This window comes from Xyrauchen texanus, chromosome 46 (genome assembly GCF_025860055.1).
Source record: "Xyrauchen texanus isolate HMW12.3.18 chromosome 46, RBS_HiC_50CHRs, whole genome shotgun sequence".
In the NCBI taxonomy this organism is placed as follows: domain Eukaryota; kingdom Metazoa; phylum Chordata; class Actinopteri; order Cypriniformes; family Catostomidae; genus Xyrauchen; species Xyrauchen texanus.
Genome location: NC_068321.1, coordinates 7,484,963 through 7,506,037, shown reverse-complemented (window position 1 = coordinate 7,506,037; position 21,075 = coordinate 7,484,963). Strand labels below are relative to the sequence as shown.

Sequence of the window (21,075 nt, the reverse complement as noted above, 5' to 3'; positions counted from 1 at the left end):
GTATGTTTTTTTTGTGAATTTCTCTCCTTTTCACCCCAATTTGTAATGCCTAATTCCCAATGCACTCTAAGTCTTCATGGTGGTGTAGTGACTCGCCTCAGTCCGGGTGGCAGAGGAAAAATCTCATTTTCCTCCGCATCTTATCACGTGGCTTGTTGAGCGCGTTACCGTGGAGACGTAGGTATGGAGGCTTCACGCTATTCTCTGCAGCATCCATGCACAACTCACCACGCGCCCCCACCAAGAGCGAGAACCACACATTATAGCGACCACGAGGAAGTTACTCCATGTGACTCTACCCACGCTAGCAATCGGGCCAATTTGGTTGCTTAAGAGACGTGGCTGGAGTCACTCAGCACGCCTTGGATTCGAACTTGTGACTCTAGGTGTGGTAGTTTGTGTCAATACTCGCTGAGCTACCCAGAACCCATTTCTCCACAATTCTTATCTTTTTAGCCTGACAGAGAAAGATAATAGATGACAGGGAATGAATACACTGCTTGTTTGTCTGCCATGTTTTTTCGATTTCACAGTGCAACTAGTCCCATTGGTCAACGGGTGGGTACACCAGTGAGCATTGAAGCAAAATCTGAAACATTCTAAAGTTTTGGTCACATGATGGAGCTTCACTATCGGAAACACTTTTGTTTCCCTCTCTGTCCTTCCGACGTGTCCCCTTTGAAATCAATGTATTCGCAGAATTCTCTGACGCAGCTTTAAATCTAGTGTGTAGGCGCCCTTAAGTTCAAGTTTGGTGAACTCTGAACTGCGAATCTGCATGACGAAAGGACACATGACAAATGTGATCCAAACATGGCTCAATTCAAAGGATACATTATTTCAAAGCTGTGTGGGAGGTGGCATAAAAACTCCCATCACCTGAATGAACAAAACACAGTTGATACCATGTAGACACACACACAAACACACACACACATAGATCTCTGGAGTCAAGGTGAAACCTAATGATATGAAAGGCCTTCCATATGGCCAGGAACACTCAATCCTCTAGAAAAAAGAGGAAAATTCCCAGCTTCCCACTCAAGAACTTGAGAATACCATTCTGTTCTTGCTCAGTTTGGGATTTTTCTTTCATTCTTTGTCTTGTTTTGAATGTCAGCATCATGAATGAGTGACTGAGTGGGTAACTCCAGCCCAAATATATTCATTCAATTTGTCTTACTTTGTTTAAAAGAACTATGGGATATGATGTGGTCTGTGAGTGATAGAAACACGTAACCGTGTGACGAGATGTTTGCTGAGTAATTCAAGTGAGGCAGTGTGTTTGAACTGCGTGTTCTGCAGAGATAATGATTAGGGAAGGCCAGCTTACGATGACCGCATGATGACATAAAGTCAACACAAAGAGCGTCCTGTCTTCCTCAGTGTCAACAAACAAAATAGCAAAAATAACAACTTTTCAAACAGGTTTTCTGACTAACAGGTCAGAATAATAGGTAAGCCTGTCCCAAACTCAAGCCATTGGTTTAGCCAATGTTTCAGTGTTTTCTTAGTCATCCCAAAATTGTCATCAAACTAATTATTAATGAAAACAACAATTAAAATGTATCACCAGAAATATTCTTAAAATATTTTTACTATATATCAATGAGAGAAAACAGTATGACCTCCTGCCTAATATGCTGTTGGTCCTCCGCGTGCCGCCAAAACAGTGCTTTCCCACAGAGGCAAGGACTTAACAAGACCCCTAAAGGTATCCTGTGTGATCTGGCACCAAGACATTAGCAGCAGATCCTTCAAGTCCTGTAAGTTGCAAGGTGGAGCCTCCGTGTACAGGACTTGTCCAGCACATCCCACTGATACTCAATAGGACTGAGATCTGGGTAATTTGGAAGCCAGGGCAACACCTTAATCTCTTCATCATGTTCCTCAAACCATTCCCGAACAATGTGTGCAGTGTGGCAGGGCGCATTACCCTGCTGAAAGAGGCAAGTGACATGAAAGGGTGTACCTGGTCTGCAACAATGTTTAGGTAGATTGGCACGTGTCAAATTAACATATACATGAATGGCTCGACCCAGGGTTTCCCAGCAGGATATTGCCCAGAGCATAACACTCCCTCCACTGGCATGTCTTCCCATAGTGCATCCTGGTGCCCGTACATGGCCATCCATGTGATGTAACAGAATACGGGACTCATCGGACCAGGCGACCTTCTTCCACTTCTCCAAGGTCCAGTTCTGCTGCTCATGTGCCCATTTAGGTGCTTTCATCGGTGGACAGAGGTCCTCATGGGCACTCTGACTGGTCTGTGGTTACACAGCCCCATACGCAGCAGGGTGCAATGCATTGTGTGTTGGCCCTTGTCAAAGTTGCTCAGGTCTTTACTCCAGCCTATTTCACCTGCATTCAACATGTTGACTATGAGAACTGACTGTTCACTTAACATCTAGTATACCGAGACCTTGACATGTGGTCTTATTAGGAGATGATCAATGTTATTCTGTTCACCTGAGAGTGGTCATTATGTTTAGGCTCTTCAGTGTATATATAGTATATAGTTATATATATATATCATATTGCACTGAATGTACTATTCTTACAAGTGTTTTTTTTTTGTACTATTAGTATAAGTGTACTAGTGAACATGGTTCAAATGTTATATTCAGGAAAAATAATGAATTATGTTATCATTTAAATTACATTTGATTCTAACGTATCTAATTAAAATTAGGAAGGTTTTTGTGTGCGTGATGGAAAAGTAAGCATGTGATTGGAAGTTATTGGATACGAGAGTGAAAGGACGAGTTCCAGGAGTTGATTGTTACCAGATGTAGTAGCCATGTTGTATTCCAGAATCCTCTTGGATCCCAGAGTTTATAAATGGCAACTTATAAAACATGTTACATCACAGCAGCAATTCTCAATTCTGTTGCTGGAGTTGGTAGGTAACTTTCCATGAGATTTCTTGCCCTATTTCCTCTGTCCTCAAATGACCATAAATTACAAGCATCTGAAAGTGTTTCTTCACTAACAGAAACATCACAAAAACACATCGTAACAAATTTATTACAATTCTGGGTCACAAAATTTGGTTTTCATGCATTTTATTATGTTAATTTAGCCTTACTGTTCCAATGAAGTGGCAATTAAAAATATGTTTAGGCTTATATATTTCCAAAAAACACTTCAATTGATAAAATGACAAGCTTCATTTAAAGACCTTGAATGATCCGTAGTGTAATATTTCTAATGCCTGAATTTCATATGTTCCCTAGAGCACAACATTTAGCACCTTTCTTTGGAGGTGCTAGTGCTACAGGTAACCATGGGTGTTTCTCATGGCTTACGCTCTTAGAGAACAGACTTACGCTCTTGAAGACCAGGTTTTCCAAGTTACCTGGGGACAAACTTGTTAGAACAGGAGGATGTAGAATGCATCTATTGCGAGCTTTGAGACATGCTGCGATCTTCCTGTTGTGCAATTGCCCATTCCAGCACATTTGTAGCCAGTGAGAAAACTACTAGCATTATCACACAACAGTGACAACATTATTATCATCATCACAACAGTGAGGTTTTGTAGGACTAGTCACACGTTGAAGTCTTTTAACACTTGTTTCCTCCATGTGTTTATTACTTTATTAAAATGATTCCCACCTAAACAACAAATGTTGACCGAGTGTGACGACTCTCACGACCTGTCAGGCTTTCAAGAGCTTAAAGCGGGAAACTCTTGAAGGTAAACACAATGATAAATGTCCTTTGTCTGTCACCGCTATGCCGCTATGACTTCTGGGACTTCAAATAGGTTCTTGCCAACACATCACCATCCGATGCATCCTCGATATTCGGCCTGATTAAGAACACAACCAGCTACTTGCGTTCTTAAGTATTGGAATTGAACTTTGGCAGTGGATGATGCTGTTGAGTCCATGAGAATGTAAGAACATAGGAAAATGCTAAAAAAATAAAATAAAAAAAAAAAAAACAGATAAAAGGAATTTAAATGGTAAAATGGGTCAGGGTTTGGCACGGCCCAGTTAGCCCTCTTAAGTAGCTGCTCCACTACCTGGGCCCCAAAAAACATATTTCTCCATTAACTGCCCAAAATGGCAGATTCAAATCTTATACTTCTTGGGTGTCTTGTGTGGCATAATTTATATCACCAAAACTTGAATTTGAACAAGCCTCTGAATTCATGATCTTGAAAAAAGACTGATGTAATTTGATGTTATCACAATTTTTTGCTGTTAATTTTAAATATTTGAAAATATTTTATGTGAATTCACCTCATTTTTGAATATGGTCAACCTGGTTGTTGAATATGGGTTTAGAAATTCAGGTCTCAATATTCAGGTTGTTGAATATGGGTTTAGAAATTCAGGTGGCAAAATTCTAGGATGACATCCGGGAATACAAGGAAGAGCAGACGAACGTTGATGTAATCATCTCTCTAGGACAATCACAAAGCGACGGAAACAGCTCAAAAAAGTCATTTTAAATTAATGAATGAATATATACAGTATATTCTACATATACAGCAGTAAATATATAGAGCCTACATTTTTTATAATGTGCAAAACGTCTTTTCTTTGCTCCTTGGCAATTCACATTGAACGAATCTGATGAAAAAGCCATTAAATGTATTCACGTGCACTCGTATGCCCAGATTACACGATCCCGTTGGTCCATAACACCGTAAATATCTCTCATGCAGAAGTTTCAAATGTTTTTGTGTTGTTTTGTGGTCTGAATAATTATAAACCGTCTGTGATGATCATGTCTGTATGAATGTAAGAGCTGCATTTAACTCGTGACTAACACACAAAAAGCGAACGCAACGAGGCAGTGTTTATGACTAGAAGTAAAGTATTGCTTTTTCAAGATTAATCAAAAGAAACAAAACTTTAGCTGCTTTTGTCGCATCCCACGCAGCACACTGTCTGAAAGTTGCCTAACTTGAATTTTGGTCATAAAGGCATCCTGATCATACTGTGATGTCACATGTAACAGGTCAATATGCTCATGCATTACAGTACATTATTATTATTGTATATGCATGAATTGTGTGTATAGGAAATGAATATAATAATACCTGATTAATAATAGTTACAGGAAATGACAAAGAATACTTTATAGGCCCCTGTATTATTATTACGTTTGTGTGTGTGTGTGTGTGTGTGTGTGTGTGTGTGTGTGTGTGTGTGTGTGTGTGTGTGTGTGTGTGTGTGTGTGTGTGTGTGTGGGGTAAGGGGTACGTTACACTTCTGTAAAGTATATAGATGGAGACCAGATTTGTATTATTATGAAGGTAACGTGCTCTGCCTGAAAATAAACATAATAAATAAGACACTGACACATCATCAGCAATCTACATATGAGGTTAGACTATCCAGCATTTTGATACAAATATTAAAAATCAAGCATGCTAACTCAAGCAATCCAGATTTTAATGTAAACAATTAGGAACATTTAGGATATTTTCATTCAGCACTAGTACAAATGTGCAAGAGAATGTAAAATATAATTATAATAAATATTATCAAATAGCCAAGACATGCAGCACACACTTACAAAACGGGTAAAACTGGCTGTTGTTTCAGTCAGCCATAGGTCTGTATTATTTCACATATTTACAGTAACAAGAGGTAGATATCTACTAATTCATATTACCTTGAAAGCAGAGAAATGTATTATATATACAATAGTTAGTTATGGTCCTCGAATCTGATTGGACGAGAGACGTTCCATGAGCACTGATGGTCTGACACATCAGCACTCGGCTCTTCACTGTGTGTATATCACTCTGCTTGTGTTCATGCTGTTCTAATCTAAAGTGTAAGCAGTGCATATCTGTCAAGAGCTTTGGTTTCTTTTTTTTTTTTTTTACATTACATATGTTAACCAGCAGGTGGTGGCAAAAGATCATTTTATGTGTAATATGAGCCATTTTGTTAATGTGAAGTGAATCCGTGTCAGTTATTGTTTACACACAACAGCTCTTTGTGATCGCTCTTATTATGACTAAAGCAAGAAAATTGCTTTAATCCACTTTAAACGAACTACTTAAGCATTTAGGCTCATCACAGCTGAGAGACACAACAGACTGTTTAATTACACAACTCAATGCGCTTACCTCTTACTGGAGTTTCCACAAAGGAGAAAATGTACTGTTCAAAATGGTGGCGGACATTGCGGTTTCTATAGTGATCGACTCTTGCGCACCAGCTACCACGAAATAGGAAGAATTACCCCTGCTTGGACCACAATTTAGCCACCGAGAAAGCTGATCATCAGAAAGCTGACAGCATCTCTGCTTGGGTGTGGTAACATGTGATCACACATGCTCTGTCTCTCTCTCTTTCTCTCTCTCTCTCTCACACACACACACATACACACATCCATGTTTCTCCAATATCTTGTTTGAAACAGCACAAGCTTGATCACAAGCATAAGTTGATCTTTTCTTCAAAACACATTAATGAAACATTATAATAAGTATCCCTAAAGTATTTATTTTTGTTATTTCACAATGTTTTTGTCCCAATGGTTTAAAATTACTTTTGAGCTGTTTCCATCACTTTGCGATTGTCAAAGAGAGATGGATGACGTTCGTTTGCTATTCCTTGTATTCCCAGATATCATCCTCGAAATTTGAATTTCTCAACCCGTATTCAACAACCTGAATATTGAGACCTGAATTTCACGACCTGAAATTCATCACTTCAATAATAAAAACTTGAATTTCACAACCTGATTTTTCAGTAACATCAAATTACACCCAGTCTTTTTTTAAAGATCATGAATTCAGAGGCTTTTTCAAATTCAAGTACTGGTGATATAAAAATTATGCCATGGTTGAGCAACTGCCATTGAGGTGAATGAGAACGCTACGGATAGCCTTCTGCAGGTATTAAACTTGAAATGTGGCATGCAATGTGTCTACTTGCAACAAAGCTTCCATCTCTGGTGCAATGAAATTTGTATGCTGCCATCTATTGGTAGGTGGCAACCTACCAATTGTACTGGTTTATTAGTCATCAATAATGGCAAACAGGAGTCGTGAACTACACGATAAACCTCCAGCTCTTTACAGATGCATCATGTCTGGTGATTTCAGTAATGTGGATGAAATGAGATACCATTCATAACTTTCAGGTGACCTGCTGTGTGCTTGAATCACAGGTAGGGCTGACTCCTCAGGCGCCGACCTCATAGCTCAAGGAAAGGGTGGAGACTGCATGTCTGGAACCAGAGAAGTTTGTATTGATTTGTACTATGGTTGCACAAGGCAAATGTCAAAAGTGGAGACATATTCAAACCAAATTCATGACGAATTTGCATGATGAACAGCAGATTAATGTCTATTCACACCAAGACTGTAACAAATTGTTCTCTGTACACTGTTCTACAAACATAATTTTTCTGGTTTACTGCATAAATATTTAAGCAGTCCACTGTCAATGCATGAAATAAGGGCTGGATCTAAGGGAGTGATTTCTGCGACACTAGCGTCACCTAACGGAATTGCAAAAATAAACAATGTTTTGAAAACAGCTTCCTGAATATGCCACTCGTTTGCAGTTGTTCAAACAGTCAGACAAGTCCGCCCCCAACTCACGCCATTAGCTGAGTAACTCTGTTGGGGCGAGTCTAACAGGTCGCTCAAAACAAACACAGAATATGTTAAAGGGCCACAGACTCAATGTTTACAATTTTCGAGAAGGTCCATACACTTTCCAACTACAAAATGCACATAAAAGCAGCACAAACGTAATCCATAAGACTCCAGTGGTTTAATCCATGTCTTCTGAAGCAATCCAATCGATTCTGGGTGAGAACACTCCAAAAAAAAATAAAACGTTTCCACTAAATCTTGTAATTGCCGTTTCTGGGCACGATCATGAGTTCAACCTCGATAACGCATGAGCAGAGCGCTAAATGGTGCTAAAATCATGATCTGCAAGAGGTTTGTGAGCTTGTGAAACTTTTTACGTTTTAAAATAAGGGACACTTAAATTTGTGTGTTTTGCTAAAATTATTTTTACAATAAATGTGTTGAGTTAATATGCGTTGTTATATGGTGCCCTCCTAGGGTAAAATGGTGCCCCCCTAAGGAGTTGGTGCCCTACACAGACTGCGTAGTATGCGTATAGGGAGCTGTGATACTGTACATAATTAATATGTAAAAAAATATATATTTATTTGAATGATTTCGCTTATTTGTCTTTCGGTTATTTGATTGAATGGGATATCGTTTTAACTTTAAATACGCGGCGATACCGTATTTTACAGGCAACCCTAAAATAAAAATAACAATTATACTGTGCTGATCTTAAATGTATTGATTTATTAAAACAGGCATGACATATATTGTTATATTTTTAAAAGGTTAGAACTTTTAGGGGGTACTCCAAGTAATATGAGGATGGGGTCAACCGTGGGGCTATAAAATAGGGTTTAATGGACAAAGGGTTGAGGAAATCCCTCATCTCTAGTGTTTGTAATTGCATAAGCACACAGTGCCATCTGCTGGTGGGATACCAGATTGTTTTCTGTTCCATAACAAACGCAGTAGAATGTCAACTTTGACAGTGAAATTTAAAATTAATGTGTGCCAATAAAAACAACAAGTAGGTTAATACATATTTAGGCTACATTTTTGTGTCAGTGAATTTGGAGAACATGGAATTTCGGAAATTATTAATAATAAAAATAAATGCAATTTTAAATAATGGACTCTGTTCCTTTATGACTTTAAAGTGTAAATTCATCAAGGGCAAGGTTCATAGAAAGATGAATAAAGAGACATAACTTCTTAAATGTGTATAAAAACAGCGGTCTTGTAGGATATTTTGGTTTATTTTTTGACTGCAGCTGAGGTGAACAATGACAGACACGGAAGATAAGGTGGGTGTGTCGAGACGATTACTGTCAAACACACACACACACACACACACACACACACACACACACACACACACACACACACACACACACACACACACACACAGACCTTGTGTGCTGCCTTCCTAGACTGCATTTTAGTCAGTTTAACGCGCTCCGTGATTACATTTCTGTTGCTTTCTTGGTTGGCATCCAGCTAGGTTAGAGACACATCCCATGTTTACTTCCTTGACATTATCAGCTGTTAATTTCAAATCGTGGCTGAAACATCATTCCAAGTCAATGCATGCAGTCTCATGAGAGGAGCAGAGCTATGTCCAAGACTTTATATAAATTCTGATTCATTCAGGAGGAACCGCTCCACTGAGTCTAAATTGAGCCCTGGATATAATTTGAGAGCCGGTGAAAGTCACAGCAGATCTGGTGTGCTTCATCCCCCGCCACCGCTATGGACTGGTTGATGGGGTGAGTTTGATCAATTCATTATTATAGTAGCAATTCAAAAGTTTTCATGCTTACGGGCGTCATGATATGCTTATAAACCAACATCACACTTTAAACTCTAAAGCTTCATTGTAAATAAAGTTCATTATTGAAGTATACTTTCACTTTTGGCTGGGTCAGACTTGTTCAGTAAATGCAAGATTGACTCTTCCCTCAAAAAGAAGCAAATATCGCGGTTTCATAGAGAGGCAGTTACAATGGAAGTGAATGGGGCCAGTTCAGAAACATTCAAATACACACAGTTTCAAAACTATAGCCACAGGACTTAAACTTGATATATATTAACATGATTTTAGTGTGATAAAATCAAGGATTTACGTGCAGTGTTAAGGTGTTTGATCGTTACATTAAGGCAGTTACATAGGAAATTAATGGGGCCAGTCAACAAGCATTAAGAAACACACTGTTTCAAAAGTATAGATATGGGATGTAAACATTATATGTGAAAAGATGATTGAGTAACATCTCTTACTAACCTTATCTGTGTAAAGTTATAGCCAATATTACAACACTTGCTGTCATGCAGACGTAACACCAGTAAATTCTATAGAGGGAAGAGTCGATTAAATATATATATATACAATACTGTGCAAAAATCTTAGGCACATAAGATGTTTCACAAAAAAATGTGTCCTAACATAGTTATTTATATCTGCTACTTTAGTGTGACAATAGAAAATTATACATGTTATACTCCCCAATCATTACTTCTGCAAATAGAATAGAAGAATAGGGATCCCTGCAACAGATGTCATGGCCCTCACAAAGCCCCCCACTGAACATCGTGTCAGTCTGAGATTATATAAAGAGACAGAAGTAATTGAGACAGTCTAAATAGATAGAAGAACTTTGGTGAAGTCTTCAAGAATATGGGAACATCCTACCTGTGAACAACCAAGAAAAACTGTGGCAGGGTGTAAGTATTGGGGCTGTTTTGAAGGCAAAAGTGTTCACACCAAATATTGATTTCTGTTTACTGAACTTTGTATGACGTTAATTAATGAGAATGATTTATGTCATTATTGTTTTAAGAAATCCTAATTTTGAATGTTTTTCACAAGTGCCTAAATCCTTTGCACAGAATTGTATATATTTAACATTATGTTGATTGAGCTTAACTTGTTTTGAACCTGGAACATTATTTTAAGCTGGACAAGATTGAGATTTGTTAGGCTATATCGGTTGCTCTAGCAGACAAAAAGTTACAGAGTTTGGATCTGGTACATTTTGTTTTCCAACAAGAGAACAAAAAGAGGACTTTGAAATTTAGTAGAATATAAACTCTACTCGTTGACTGGATTGAACTGAACTGGCCCCAGATCAATCCATATCTCTTCTGACTGGTGGCCAAGATATAATGTCATAGATCTCTCATGCAGATCTGTGAAAAGCGTCCAAAAATGTTTAAAAAAAAAAAAAAAAAAAACCCTAAACCTAAATAGATGATGACATTTCCCTCTGCTTGTGCGGCTTCCTTCATGACATCCTGCTTCATGAGAAACAACACGTCAGGCTATTTTGGGGTTTAAATTGAGAACCAAGACTTCTAATATATCTACGAGTAGTTTACATTAAAGGAATATTCCGGGTTTATACAAATTAAGCTCAATTGACAGCATTTGTGGCGTAATATTGTTTGCCATAAAAATTTATTTTGACTTATTCCTCCTTTTCTCAAACGACTTTAAAGCTCAAATAATACTTGAGTTTATTTCTGCTTTAAACCCCTGCAAAAATGGGCCCCGTTCACTTCCTTTGTAAGTGCCTCACTGTAACCTCGATTTTTTCTTTTCTTTTTGTTTTTACAGAAAAGGAGGGATGAGTGGACATTTTTTTTTTTTTTGTGGTAAATCAATATTATGCCACAAATGCTGTTGATTGAGCTTTACTTGTATTGTCTTGTATTTAACTAGTGGAAACTTAAGAAGTCATTTAGTGTTGTTGGTTTGTGGAAAAACATGCATCCTATTTATGTAGGTAAGGGGTGTTAGTTCCTGTGGTTTAACCTACATTTAATTTTGATGCAGTCTGTCTGTTTTGTTTAGAGCAGTTGAATTTGCCTTATTGCATCCCAACAGGTATATTATTTTATTGTGGCTGATATTGTCTGCTAAAGCACTTATGGTTTAATCCATCTCTAAAAAGTGCAAATTGACCAAAATGTATTTTCACTGGGAAAGCTGTCATATGTGCTGTAGTTAATGTCCATAGCCACAAACCATCCCATTCATGTAAAGGTGTAGTTCACCCAAAAATGACAATTCTCTCATAATTTACTCATTTATTTTTTCTGTAGAACACAAACAAAGATTAATTCAAATAAAGAATATTTCAGCTCTGTAGGTCCATACAATGCAAGTGAATGTGACCATAACTTTGAAGGTCCAAAAAGCACATAAAGACAGCATTATAGTAATCCACACGACTCCAGTGGTTTAATCCATGTCTTCTGAAGAAATATGATAGGTGTGAGTAATAAACAGATCAATATTTAAGTCTTTTTTTTTACTATATATCTGTACTTTCACCCGCCCTCCTATGTACATTCACCAAAGGCCATCTACTTTTATTTTTGGTCGATTTGCTTTCTTTCAGCATATCGCCACCTACTGGGCTGTTGTGTAAATATTATTATTTTTTTTTTTTCCTTTCCTTTATCAAGCTCTTTTTTATTTTTTCCTCCCTGCCCGGTAGGTGGCGATATGCACGAAGAATCCAAATTTGTAAAAAACAAGAAGTACTCAGTCCTCTCATGTACGTGCACAGGATGGCTGTTTGAAAGTGGAGATTTATAGTAAAAAAAGGACTTAAATATTTATATTTTTCTCACCCACACCTATCATATCACTTCTGCCTTTTTCTAAAAATATCCGTTTGTGTTTAGCAGAAGAAATAACGTAAAAAAAAAACTTACAAACACTGTTGGTTGAACCAATCTTGCTATGTCGTGCTGGTTGGAATGCTAAAATGCCAAAATAAACAACTGTATGTGCAGGTTAAAAGTTGGGGTCCTTGTCTTGCCAATTATGATTGCAAAAAGTTTGTTGGATTTGCAAAAACTATACACTTTGGCTTTAATTTGGCTGTAATGTTTGTCTCTCAGAAGTTAAAGAAGTCAAATTCTCATTTGGCTTTCAGTTTAAATATTTGATTTAGTTTTGAGCCTAGAAACTAGGAATAACCAAATGCAAGCTAAAACATTTTGCCAGAAAAGTAATTTGAAGAGGTGCTCTTTGCCATCATACTGAGAGAGATTGTGCATGGCTTCAGCCTCTTGTTTCAGAGAGCAGGTCAGGCATTCTTGTGGGTTTATGCCATCATCTGCTGCTTTAACAGGTCCAAAGAACCACTGACCATACCTACACATTCCTGTCTCATTACATAAGCACCCTCTCTTGAACTGCTGTTGCTGTTTTTGTCTGTTTTGACCACTTCAAGCATTATTTATGTTGGTCATTGCAGACAGGTGGGCCAAATCATTTTCTGTATTTGATTTCTTACGTGAGTGACATTTCGGCTTCCTCTTTGTGATTCACCCAATATTCTGGCAGAAGAACGAGTTGAATTGTGTTACTCAAACTTGCAACTGAAGTTGTCATTTCAACATTCAAACTTACAACATGAGGGGGACTGGGTAGCTCAGCAAGTAAAGACGCTGACTACCACACAGTGGTGACTAGGGATAGAAATTGGGCTGGGATTTTACATAGCAACTGGCCCAAAAGTTGTTGGGGGGGATGTTGGTTTGCTGAACTTTTCTGCATATCGCTGCCCCCTTCGGCATATTATGCCGCCATTTTGTGGCTCATTCTGCATAACGCGGCGGCTCATTTCAGCTTATCGTGGCCCATTTCATGGCTGGCCCACCGGCCTGTCCGGTTCTCCCAATGGCCAGTCTGCCCCTGATTGGCCCCAAAATGCGTCGGCACACCGGGAAAATGCCCGGTATGCCAGATTACCAATCCAGCCCTGATACCACACCTGGAGTCACAAGTTGGTATCCAGGGCTTGCTGAATGACTCCAGTCAGGATTCCTAAGCAACCAATTGGCCCGGTTGCTAGGGAGGGTAGAGTCACGTTGGGTTAACCTCCTCGTGATCACTATAATGGGGTTCTCGCTCTCGGTGGGGTGTGTGGTGAGTTGTGCGTGAATGCCGCTGAGAATAGCATGAACTCCACACTCAACTAGCCACATAATAAGACGCACAGATTGATGGTCTCGGATGCTGAGGCAACTGAGATTTGACCTCCGCCGCCCAGATTGAGTCACTACGCCACCACGAGGACTTAGAGCGCATTGGTAATCTGGCGTTTCAAACTGGGGAGAAAAGGGGAGGAAAAAAAAAGACAACATGACACCCAAAAATGAAATATCTTCCATAATTTACTCACCCTCATGTTGCTCCAAACCCATATACTTTCTTTCTTTTGAGGAACCCAAATGGAGATGTTCAGCAGAATGTTTTTCATACTGTGAAAGAGAATGGGATGGGATGACAGAAAGACATCATAAAAGTAGTCTGTTTGGCTGTTGTGCTATTCCAAGACTTCTTTGGCCATATGATAGGTTTGTGTGAGGAACAGATACATTTCAGTTATTCCCTGAAAATCTTCCCTGAGGTAATCACAACACTTTTGCATATTGGACTAAAGGAAATTTCCTTTCACTTTCAATAATGTGATGCAATTTCCGGGTGAATATTCCGCTGATCATATTTCAGGACGTGACTTGATTTCATCTGAGATTTGATTGAGGCAAAACATGTTCGGCTATAATACTATTGATTAATAGTATTTTTCCTGACCGTGCAACATTGGTTACATCAGCAGAAAAAGAAAGTCATTTCAGATGCATAGACAGTTATTACATTTTGATTAAAGATCAAGAAAACTATCATGTTTTGTTTTCCTTTAGAATAATGATCACTTGCTGAATAAGACCAGGGACATTTATTTAAAAACTAAATGGGGTAAATTTGAATATGTTGACTTGAACCTGCCTAGAACAGAGTACACAAAGTGCAGTCAGGTTTAGTCAGGTTGGAAACTGTCAAATATGTGCTTCAAGAAACTTATTTTGTGTGGTGGCAGATTGACATCCCTGCTAGCATTTACTTTTTTGATACTTTGAAGCTGTTGGCTTCAAGGAGGGCACCTAACACATAGGATGGAGATTAGAACATTTATTTGAGTGGAAACTTCCACTATGTACAAAATAATAGTGATTACAGAAAGGCCGGAGGGAAGGAAATAGTCTCCATGGGGTGGAGGGAGCCATTGTTTTCAGACCAGTGCTTTATGGGAACTGTGTCAAATTTTACAATAGCCATGACGTCCAAGGTCTAGATTTTATGACTGGTCAACCTGACTGATTGAAAAATCGAATTAAATAAATAAATACTAGACTGTTGGTACCAATAAGATGGGGTTTTTTTTACATTGGGATGTAATTTTTGTGACATAAAACAGAGGCTACAAGAGTCCAAATTTTATTAAATTCCAGAAAATTTTATTTATAGTGCGGAACTTTTAACTGGAAAGGCTGAAATACACCGGGGACTCTTATTTTGAAATGTATGCGCTTCACTGCTTCCAGCTGCTCATTCAAACAAATAAGGGAAATAAAATGTATACTCCTACAATAATCTACAACGTATTTGTCACGTATCCACCGGACTCCCTCTCCTTCACAGACAGTGACCCGCTCTCACTCGCCTGAGTTTTAATCACACACACCTGCAGCTCATTATTACCTAGTTTGATCATGCACTTAAACCTCACTCGCAGTTTCAGGCTGTGTCTCGTTTGGAAGGCTGCATCCACCGGAGGTCGCATTTGTCGGCCGCATACATCATTTCAGAAAAGCGAGTAGGACACTTTGAATGCAGTCTTCAAATGCTACCTTCTTTCACGAGAATTCAGAGGTTGCATGAGGTGTATCCTTCGTGGGCACTCAAAGAACCCAGCAGGAGATACTACCATTACAGGTGATGATCCATTCTCAGAGTCTGTGCATCAACCAAGAGCAGCTATCCTCCGCACTCTCAACCTCGGACAGCAAGTCACACCTTCCGCACCAGTTGCATTTAGATCCCGCTCTCTCACCTCATCCATGCAACACGTTACAGAAGAACTGACTGACAGAAGGACCCACAAGACGGATATACCCGCAGTGAGAATCCTCCTCCTCGAACAAGGGGACCGTCCAGTTGAGTATCACGTGCATGAGTTTCTCCAGCTGGTGAATTTGGTGCCCTATGGAGACCACTCCCTTGTGATTTTCTTCAGGGCTGGTCTCAATAGTGCACTAAAGGAGCTAATGCCTCCGTAGATCCTCACTGGACGCTGCGGAAATTCATTGAGGTGGCTCTGCAACTTAGTGGCTCGCCTTTCACTGTGGGTGTGGATAATGAGGACTTTGAATCTCCTCCCACAGTGGACGTCTCCAAGCCTTCCACGGACCCTGTCTTCAAGTCGTCTCCAAGCCTTCCACGGCCCTGGCTCCAAGGTAACTCCTCTCCATACATTTCCCCCATACAATGTGTGTTATGTCAGGAACCCTGTGCCACCACCGCTGCCTGCTTCGGAGACCAAGGAGTCTTCTTTTCTGCTCTCACTTCTAAGTTGAATGATCCCCACTGACATTGGTATGTAGGGCCATGAAGACCCTTCCTTACAAATTATCAGTGACCATGCCTGCCACGGCTAATGAGCCAGTGCCTTTAGTCTCGACCGCCCCAGAGCCAATGCCAGTAGGCTTGACCATCCCAGAGCCAATGCCAGCAGCCTCAACCATCCCAGTGCCAATACCAGAAGCCTCGACTGTCCCTGAGACAATGCCGGTAGTGTCGACCATTCCTGTAACAACGCTCCCAGTTGTCCAGAAGAAGAGGAGGAGAAGAAGGGATCCTACTCCCCAGTTACTGCCCATGTTCGCGACCACAGAGGTCGTTCCCCAGTCGGTGCCCACGCTCGTGACCATGGAGGTCATTCCCCAGACGTTGCCGTTGCTCACGAACACGGGGGTCAGTTCCCCACGAACACAGGGGTCAGTTCCCAGTCACTAACAGCTCCTAGCTCCAGGCCTTCCCCAGCTCCTAGCTCCAGGCCTTCCCCGGCTCCTAGCTCCAGGCCTTCCCTGGCTCCTAGCTCCAGGCCTTCCCTGGCTCCTAGCTCCAGGCCTTCTCTGGCTTCACCCCTCAAGCCTCCCATGGCTCCGCCTTCCACGGCTCCGCCCCTCGCACCTTCCACGGCTTTGACCCTCGAGCCTCTCACGGCTATGCCTTCCATGGCACCACCCTCAGAATCTTCCATGGCTCTGTCTTCCAAGGCTCCGCCCCTCGAGCCGCCCACGGCTCTGCCCCTCATGCCTCCCACAACTTCGCCCCTCGAGCCACACGCAGATCCGCCTGCCTCCATCGAGCCTCCCTCGGCTCCACTCTCTGAATCTTCCATGGCTCAGCTCTCACTCCCTGGGGCTCTGCCTTCTGACCCTGTTCATGCTCTGTGGCCACCTTCCAGGCCTCCTGACCCTGTCACTGCTTTGTGGCCGCCTCCCTGGCCTCCTGTCCTTGCTCTGTGGCCGCCTCCCAGGCCTCCTGACCCTGCTCTGTGGCTGCCTCCCAGGCCCCCTGACCCTGTCCCTGCTTTGTGGCCACCTCCCAGGCCTCCTGTCCTTGCTCTGTGGCCGCCTCCCAGGCCTCCTGACCCTGCTCTGTGGCTGCCTCCCAGGCCCCCTGACCCTGTCCCTGCTTTGTGGCCACCTCCCAGGCCTCCTGACCATGTTCCTGCTTTGTGGCCACCTCCCCGGCCTCCTGACACTGTCCTTGCTCTGTGGCCATCTCCTAAGCCTCCTGATCCAGTCCCTGCTCTGTGGCCAATTCCCAGGCCTCCTGACCCAGTCCTTGCCCAATGGTCACCTTCCTGGTCTCCAGATCTTCCACAGACTCCTCCCTGGCCACCGGATTGTCGGTCAATCCCAGATTGAGGAGTCGCCCTTTGGGGGGGGTTACTGTCACGTATCCACCAGACTCCCTCTCCGGTGATCGTCACTGTCAGTCACCCGCTCTCACTCGCTTGAGTTTTAGTCACGCACACTTGCAGCATCACCTTGTTTGGACATGCACTTAAACCTCTCTTTCACTCTCAGTCAGGGTTTAGCCTTGTTGAAAGTTCCTTGGAATCACCTTTTGCTCTGCTGCAGTAGTGAACTGCTTATCTGTTTTTTACTTACCTGTTTATCAATGATGTACTCTGGATTTGAGAGATAACTGACCTTGAGAACTTTGAGTTTACAGCCTACCTGCTTATCTGTGTGTATCCCTCCTGTATTTCAATTATCTGCTCTGGATTTGCAAGATAAGTGCTTCATGTGAACCCTGTGTTTTACGTATGACTTTCACTTTGTGTGAAACTTGACTGATAATCCACGATCGGCTCAGAATATACTAAACACATGATTTTGAGAACTCTGATTGTATTTATGCCTTGATGTTCTGACCTTAGACCCTGTTGGAAGTTTGTTACTAGTGTTGGCAAGTATTGATCTGGAATTAACTATCTGTGGATCTGTGCCTTCTGCCTAAGTTCTCTGTAAGACTAAAGACTGTGTACCTTACCTTAATACTCACCTCATACTACTTACCTGTCTCTACTGTGTTCAGTTCAATAAACTCCCGCATCTGGGGTCATCTCAGCTCCCGAGTTGGTGTGTCATTACAGTATTACAATATAAACAATTAAAAGTAAACATTGTAATTTTTCATCAACATTATATCATCAACAGTTGAGTTGATTGAGACATTAGTGATTGCTTGTCATAAATGTACGATATGGTCTAATGATTTCAAACTGCTCTGCAACAGCTGAAAACACTCACAAGCTCCCTGTGTTCTTGGAGAAAATACAACAATGTTGCATTTTCACTCTGAAGGATGCAGTGCATGCATTTATTTAATCAAATAATATTCTTCTGATGTTTGATAATCACATTAGGTCATATCACAATTCCTGTCTTTTCACCTCCAAATTTACGATAAGAATTAAGACTTTTGTTGTATCATTTAAGATATTTAAGACTTTTTACATTTCGGAAAACTGAATTTAAGACATTTTAAGGATCCACGGGAACCCTGCAGTTTCACAATTTTAATTATTGTAATTATTGTAATGCAAAAAAGTAGAGCTGAATGATTTGGACAAAAAAATTGAATTGCGATACATAAAAAGCACTCAAACATTTAAGCCAAGATGACTCAAAGTGCACACCCCAGAATGCTCAATGAGGTAAAGAAGAACCCTAGAGCGACTGCTAAAGACCTGAAGAAATAATATGAAATTCTTAATATCTGTTCATGAGTCTACTATACAGAAAACATTTAACAGGCATAGTGTCCATGGCAGGACACCACGAAGGAAGCTGCTGCTTTCCAACAAAAACATTGCTGCATGCTTGAGGTTTGCCAAAGACCACACTGACATTCAACAACGCTACAGGGAAAATGTTTTGTGCACTGATGTAACTAAGGTTGAAATGTTTGGGAAGAACACGCAGCACTAAGTATTGCATAAAAAGTTAACCACATACCAACGTGAAAATATCATACCAATGTTAAGTGTACGGTGGAGGGAGCATCATGATTTGGGGATGCTTTGCTGTTTCGGAGATTGGACTGTCAGTGTGGCTGTGCACCAGCTGAAGGTCAGTAGAATTTGTGTGATGCAGCTGGACAATTACACTAAACATCAAATTAAATCCACTACAGAATGGTTTAAAAATAGAAAATCTACCTTTTGGAGTGGTCCAGTCAGAGCCCAGATCTTAACCCAATAGAGATGCTGTGAAATGACCTCAAGAGAGCCGATCACACAGACATCCTTAGAATATGGCTGAGCTGAAGCAGTTCTGTTAGGAAGAATGCATTAAAATTCCTTCTGCATGTTGTGCAAGTCTAATCCGCAGCTCTGGAAACGCTTGATTAAAGGTAATGTAAACAATTTTAGCCATTCTAACTTCCACGAGACTGAGCCGTTGAATTAGCCATGGCTCTCTTTCCAAAACACAGCACCTAAATTGTTAAAAACTGACACAAAGCAGGTTCCCAGGGTTGTCAAACACAACTGTACAGAAATATCGACCTCAACTGACAAATTATGAGTTAGAATATGGCATTTATCATCAATAGTTCGTTGCAACTTCAACACTATTAGAACGTACAATATGATAGACAGGGAGAAAGCGTCAGAGACTAGGGGATGTGTTCACATTTTTGTTTGCCATTTACAAAGTCTGTGATGTCACAGAGACACTTATTTCATTAATATCTTTCAGGGAGAAGGAACAGTTTTTGCATACCTTTCCATGAAACAAATCACATTGTGTTTGTATACACTCACCTAAAGGATTATTAGGAACACCATACTAATACTGTGTTTGACCCCCTTTCGCCTTCAGAACTGCCTTAATTCTACGTGGCATTGATTCAACAAGGTGCTGAAAGCATTCTTTAGAAATGTTGGCCCATATTGATAGGATAGCATCTTGCAGTTGATGGAGATTTGTGGGATGCACATCCAGGGCACGAAGCTCCCGTTCCACCACATCCCAAAGATGCTCTATTGGGTTGAGATCTGGTGACTGTGGGGGCCATTTTAGTACAGTGAACTCATTGTCATGTTCAAGAAACCAATTTGAAATGATTCGAGCTTTGTGACATGGTGCATTATCCTGCTGGAAGTAGCCATCAGAGGATGGGTACATGGTGGCCATAAAGGGATGGACATGGTCAGAAACAATGCTCAGGTTGGCCGTGGCATTTAAACGATGCCCAATTGGCACTAAGGGGCCTAAAGTGTGCCAAGAAAATATCCCCCACACCATTACACCACCACCAACAGCCTGCACAGTGGTAACCAGGCATGATGGATCCATGTTCTCATTCTGTTTACGCCAAATTCTGACTCTACTATCTGAATGTCTCAACAGAAATCGAGACTCATCAGACCAGGCAACATTTTTCCAGTCTTCAGCTGTCCAATTTTGGTGAGCTCTTGCAAATTGTAGCCTCTTTTTCCTATTTGTAGTGGAGATGAGTGGTACCCGGTGGGGTCTTCTGCTGTTGTAGCCCATCCGCCTCAAGGTTATGCGTGTTGTGGCTTCACAAATGCTTTGCTGCATACCTCGGTTGTAACGAGTGGTTATTTCAGGCAAAGTTGCTCTTCTATCAGCTTGAATCAGTCGGCTCATTCTCCTCTGACCTCTAGCATCAACAAGGCATTTTCGCCCACAGCACTCACACCATTCTTTGTAAACCCTAGAAATGGTTGTGCGTGAAAATCCCAGTAACTGAGCAGATTGTGAAATACTCAGACCGGCCCGTCTGGCACCAACAACCATGCCACGCTCAGAATTGCTTAAATCACCTTTCTTTCCCATTCTGACATTCAGTTTGGAGTTCAGGAGATTGTCTTGACCAGGACCACACCCCTAAATGCATTGAAGCAACTGCCATGTGATTGGTTGATTAGATAATTGCATTAATGAGAAATTGAACAGGTGTTCCTAATAATCCTTTAGGTGAGTGTATACTTGTGACTTTAATGAAGATGAGCTCACATGTTACATCCAATTAATGCAGAAAACCAGCTAATACCAAAGGGTTCACATACTTATAGTTGCCACTGCATACTTTTCCAGGCAGG

The 21,075-nt window shown here is 40.9% G+C and overlaps 1 protein-coding gene across 1 annotated transcript in view; it reads left to right on the top strand.

The window, feature by feature from the left end:
• The first annotated feature begins 8,989 nt into the window (after nucleotides 1-8,989).
• The window catches only part of LOC127638140 (MOB kinase activator 2-like), a 61,462-nt gene continuing 49,376 nt past the window's right edge, over nucleotides 8,990-21,075 (top strand). The window contains exon 1 of the mRNA XM_052119518.1: nucleotides 8,990-9,336. Coding sequence (XP_051975478.1) covers nucleotides 9,320-9,336 — 17 coding nt within the window. The 5' untranslated portion in view covers nucleotides 8,990-9,319. The remainder of the gene's footprint in view (nucleotides 9,337-21,075) is intronic.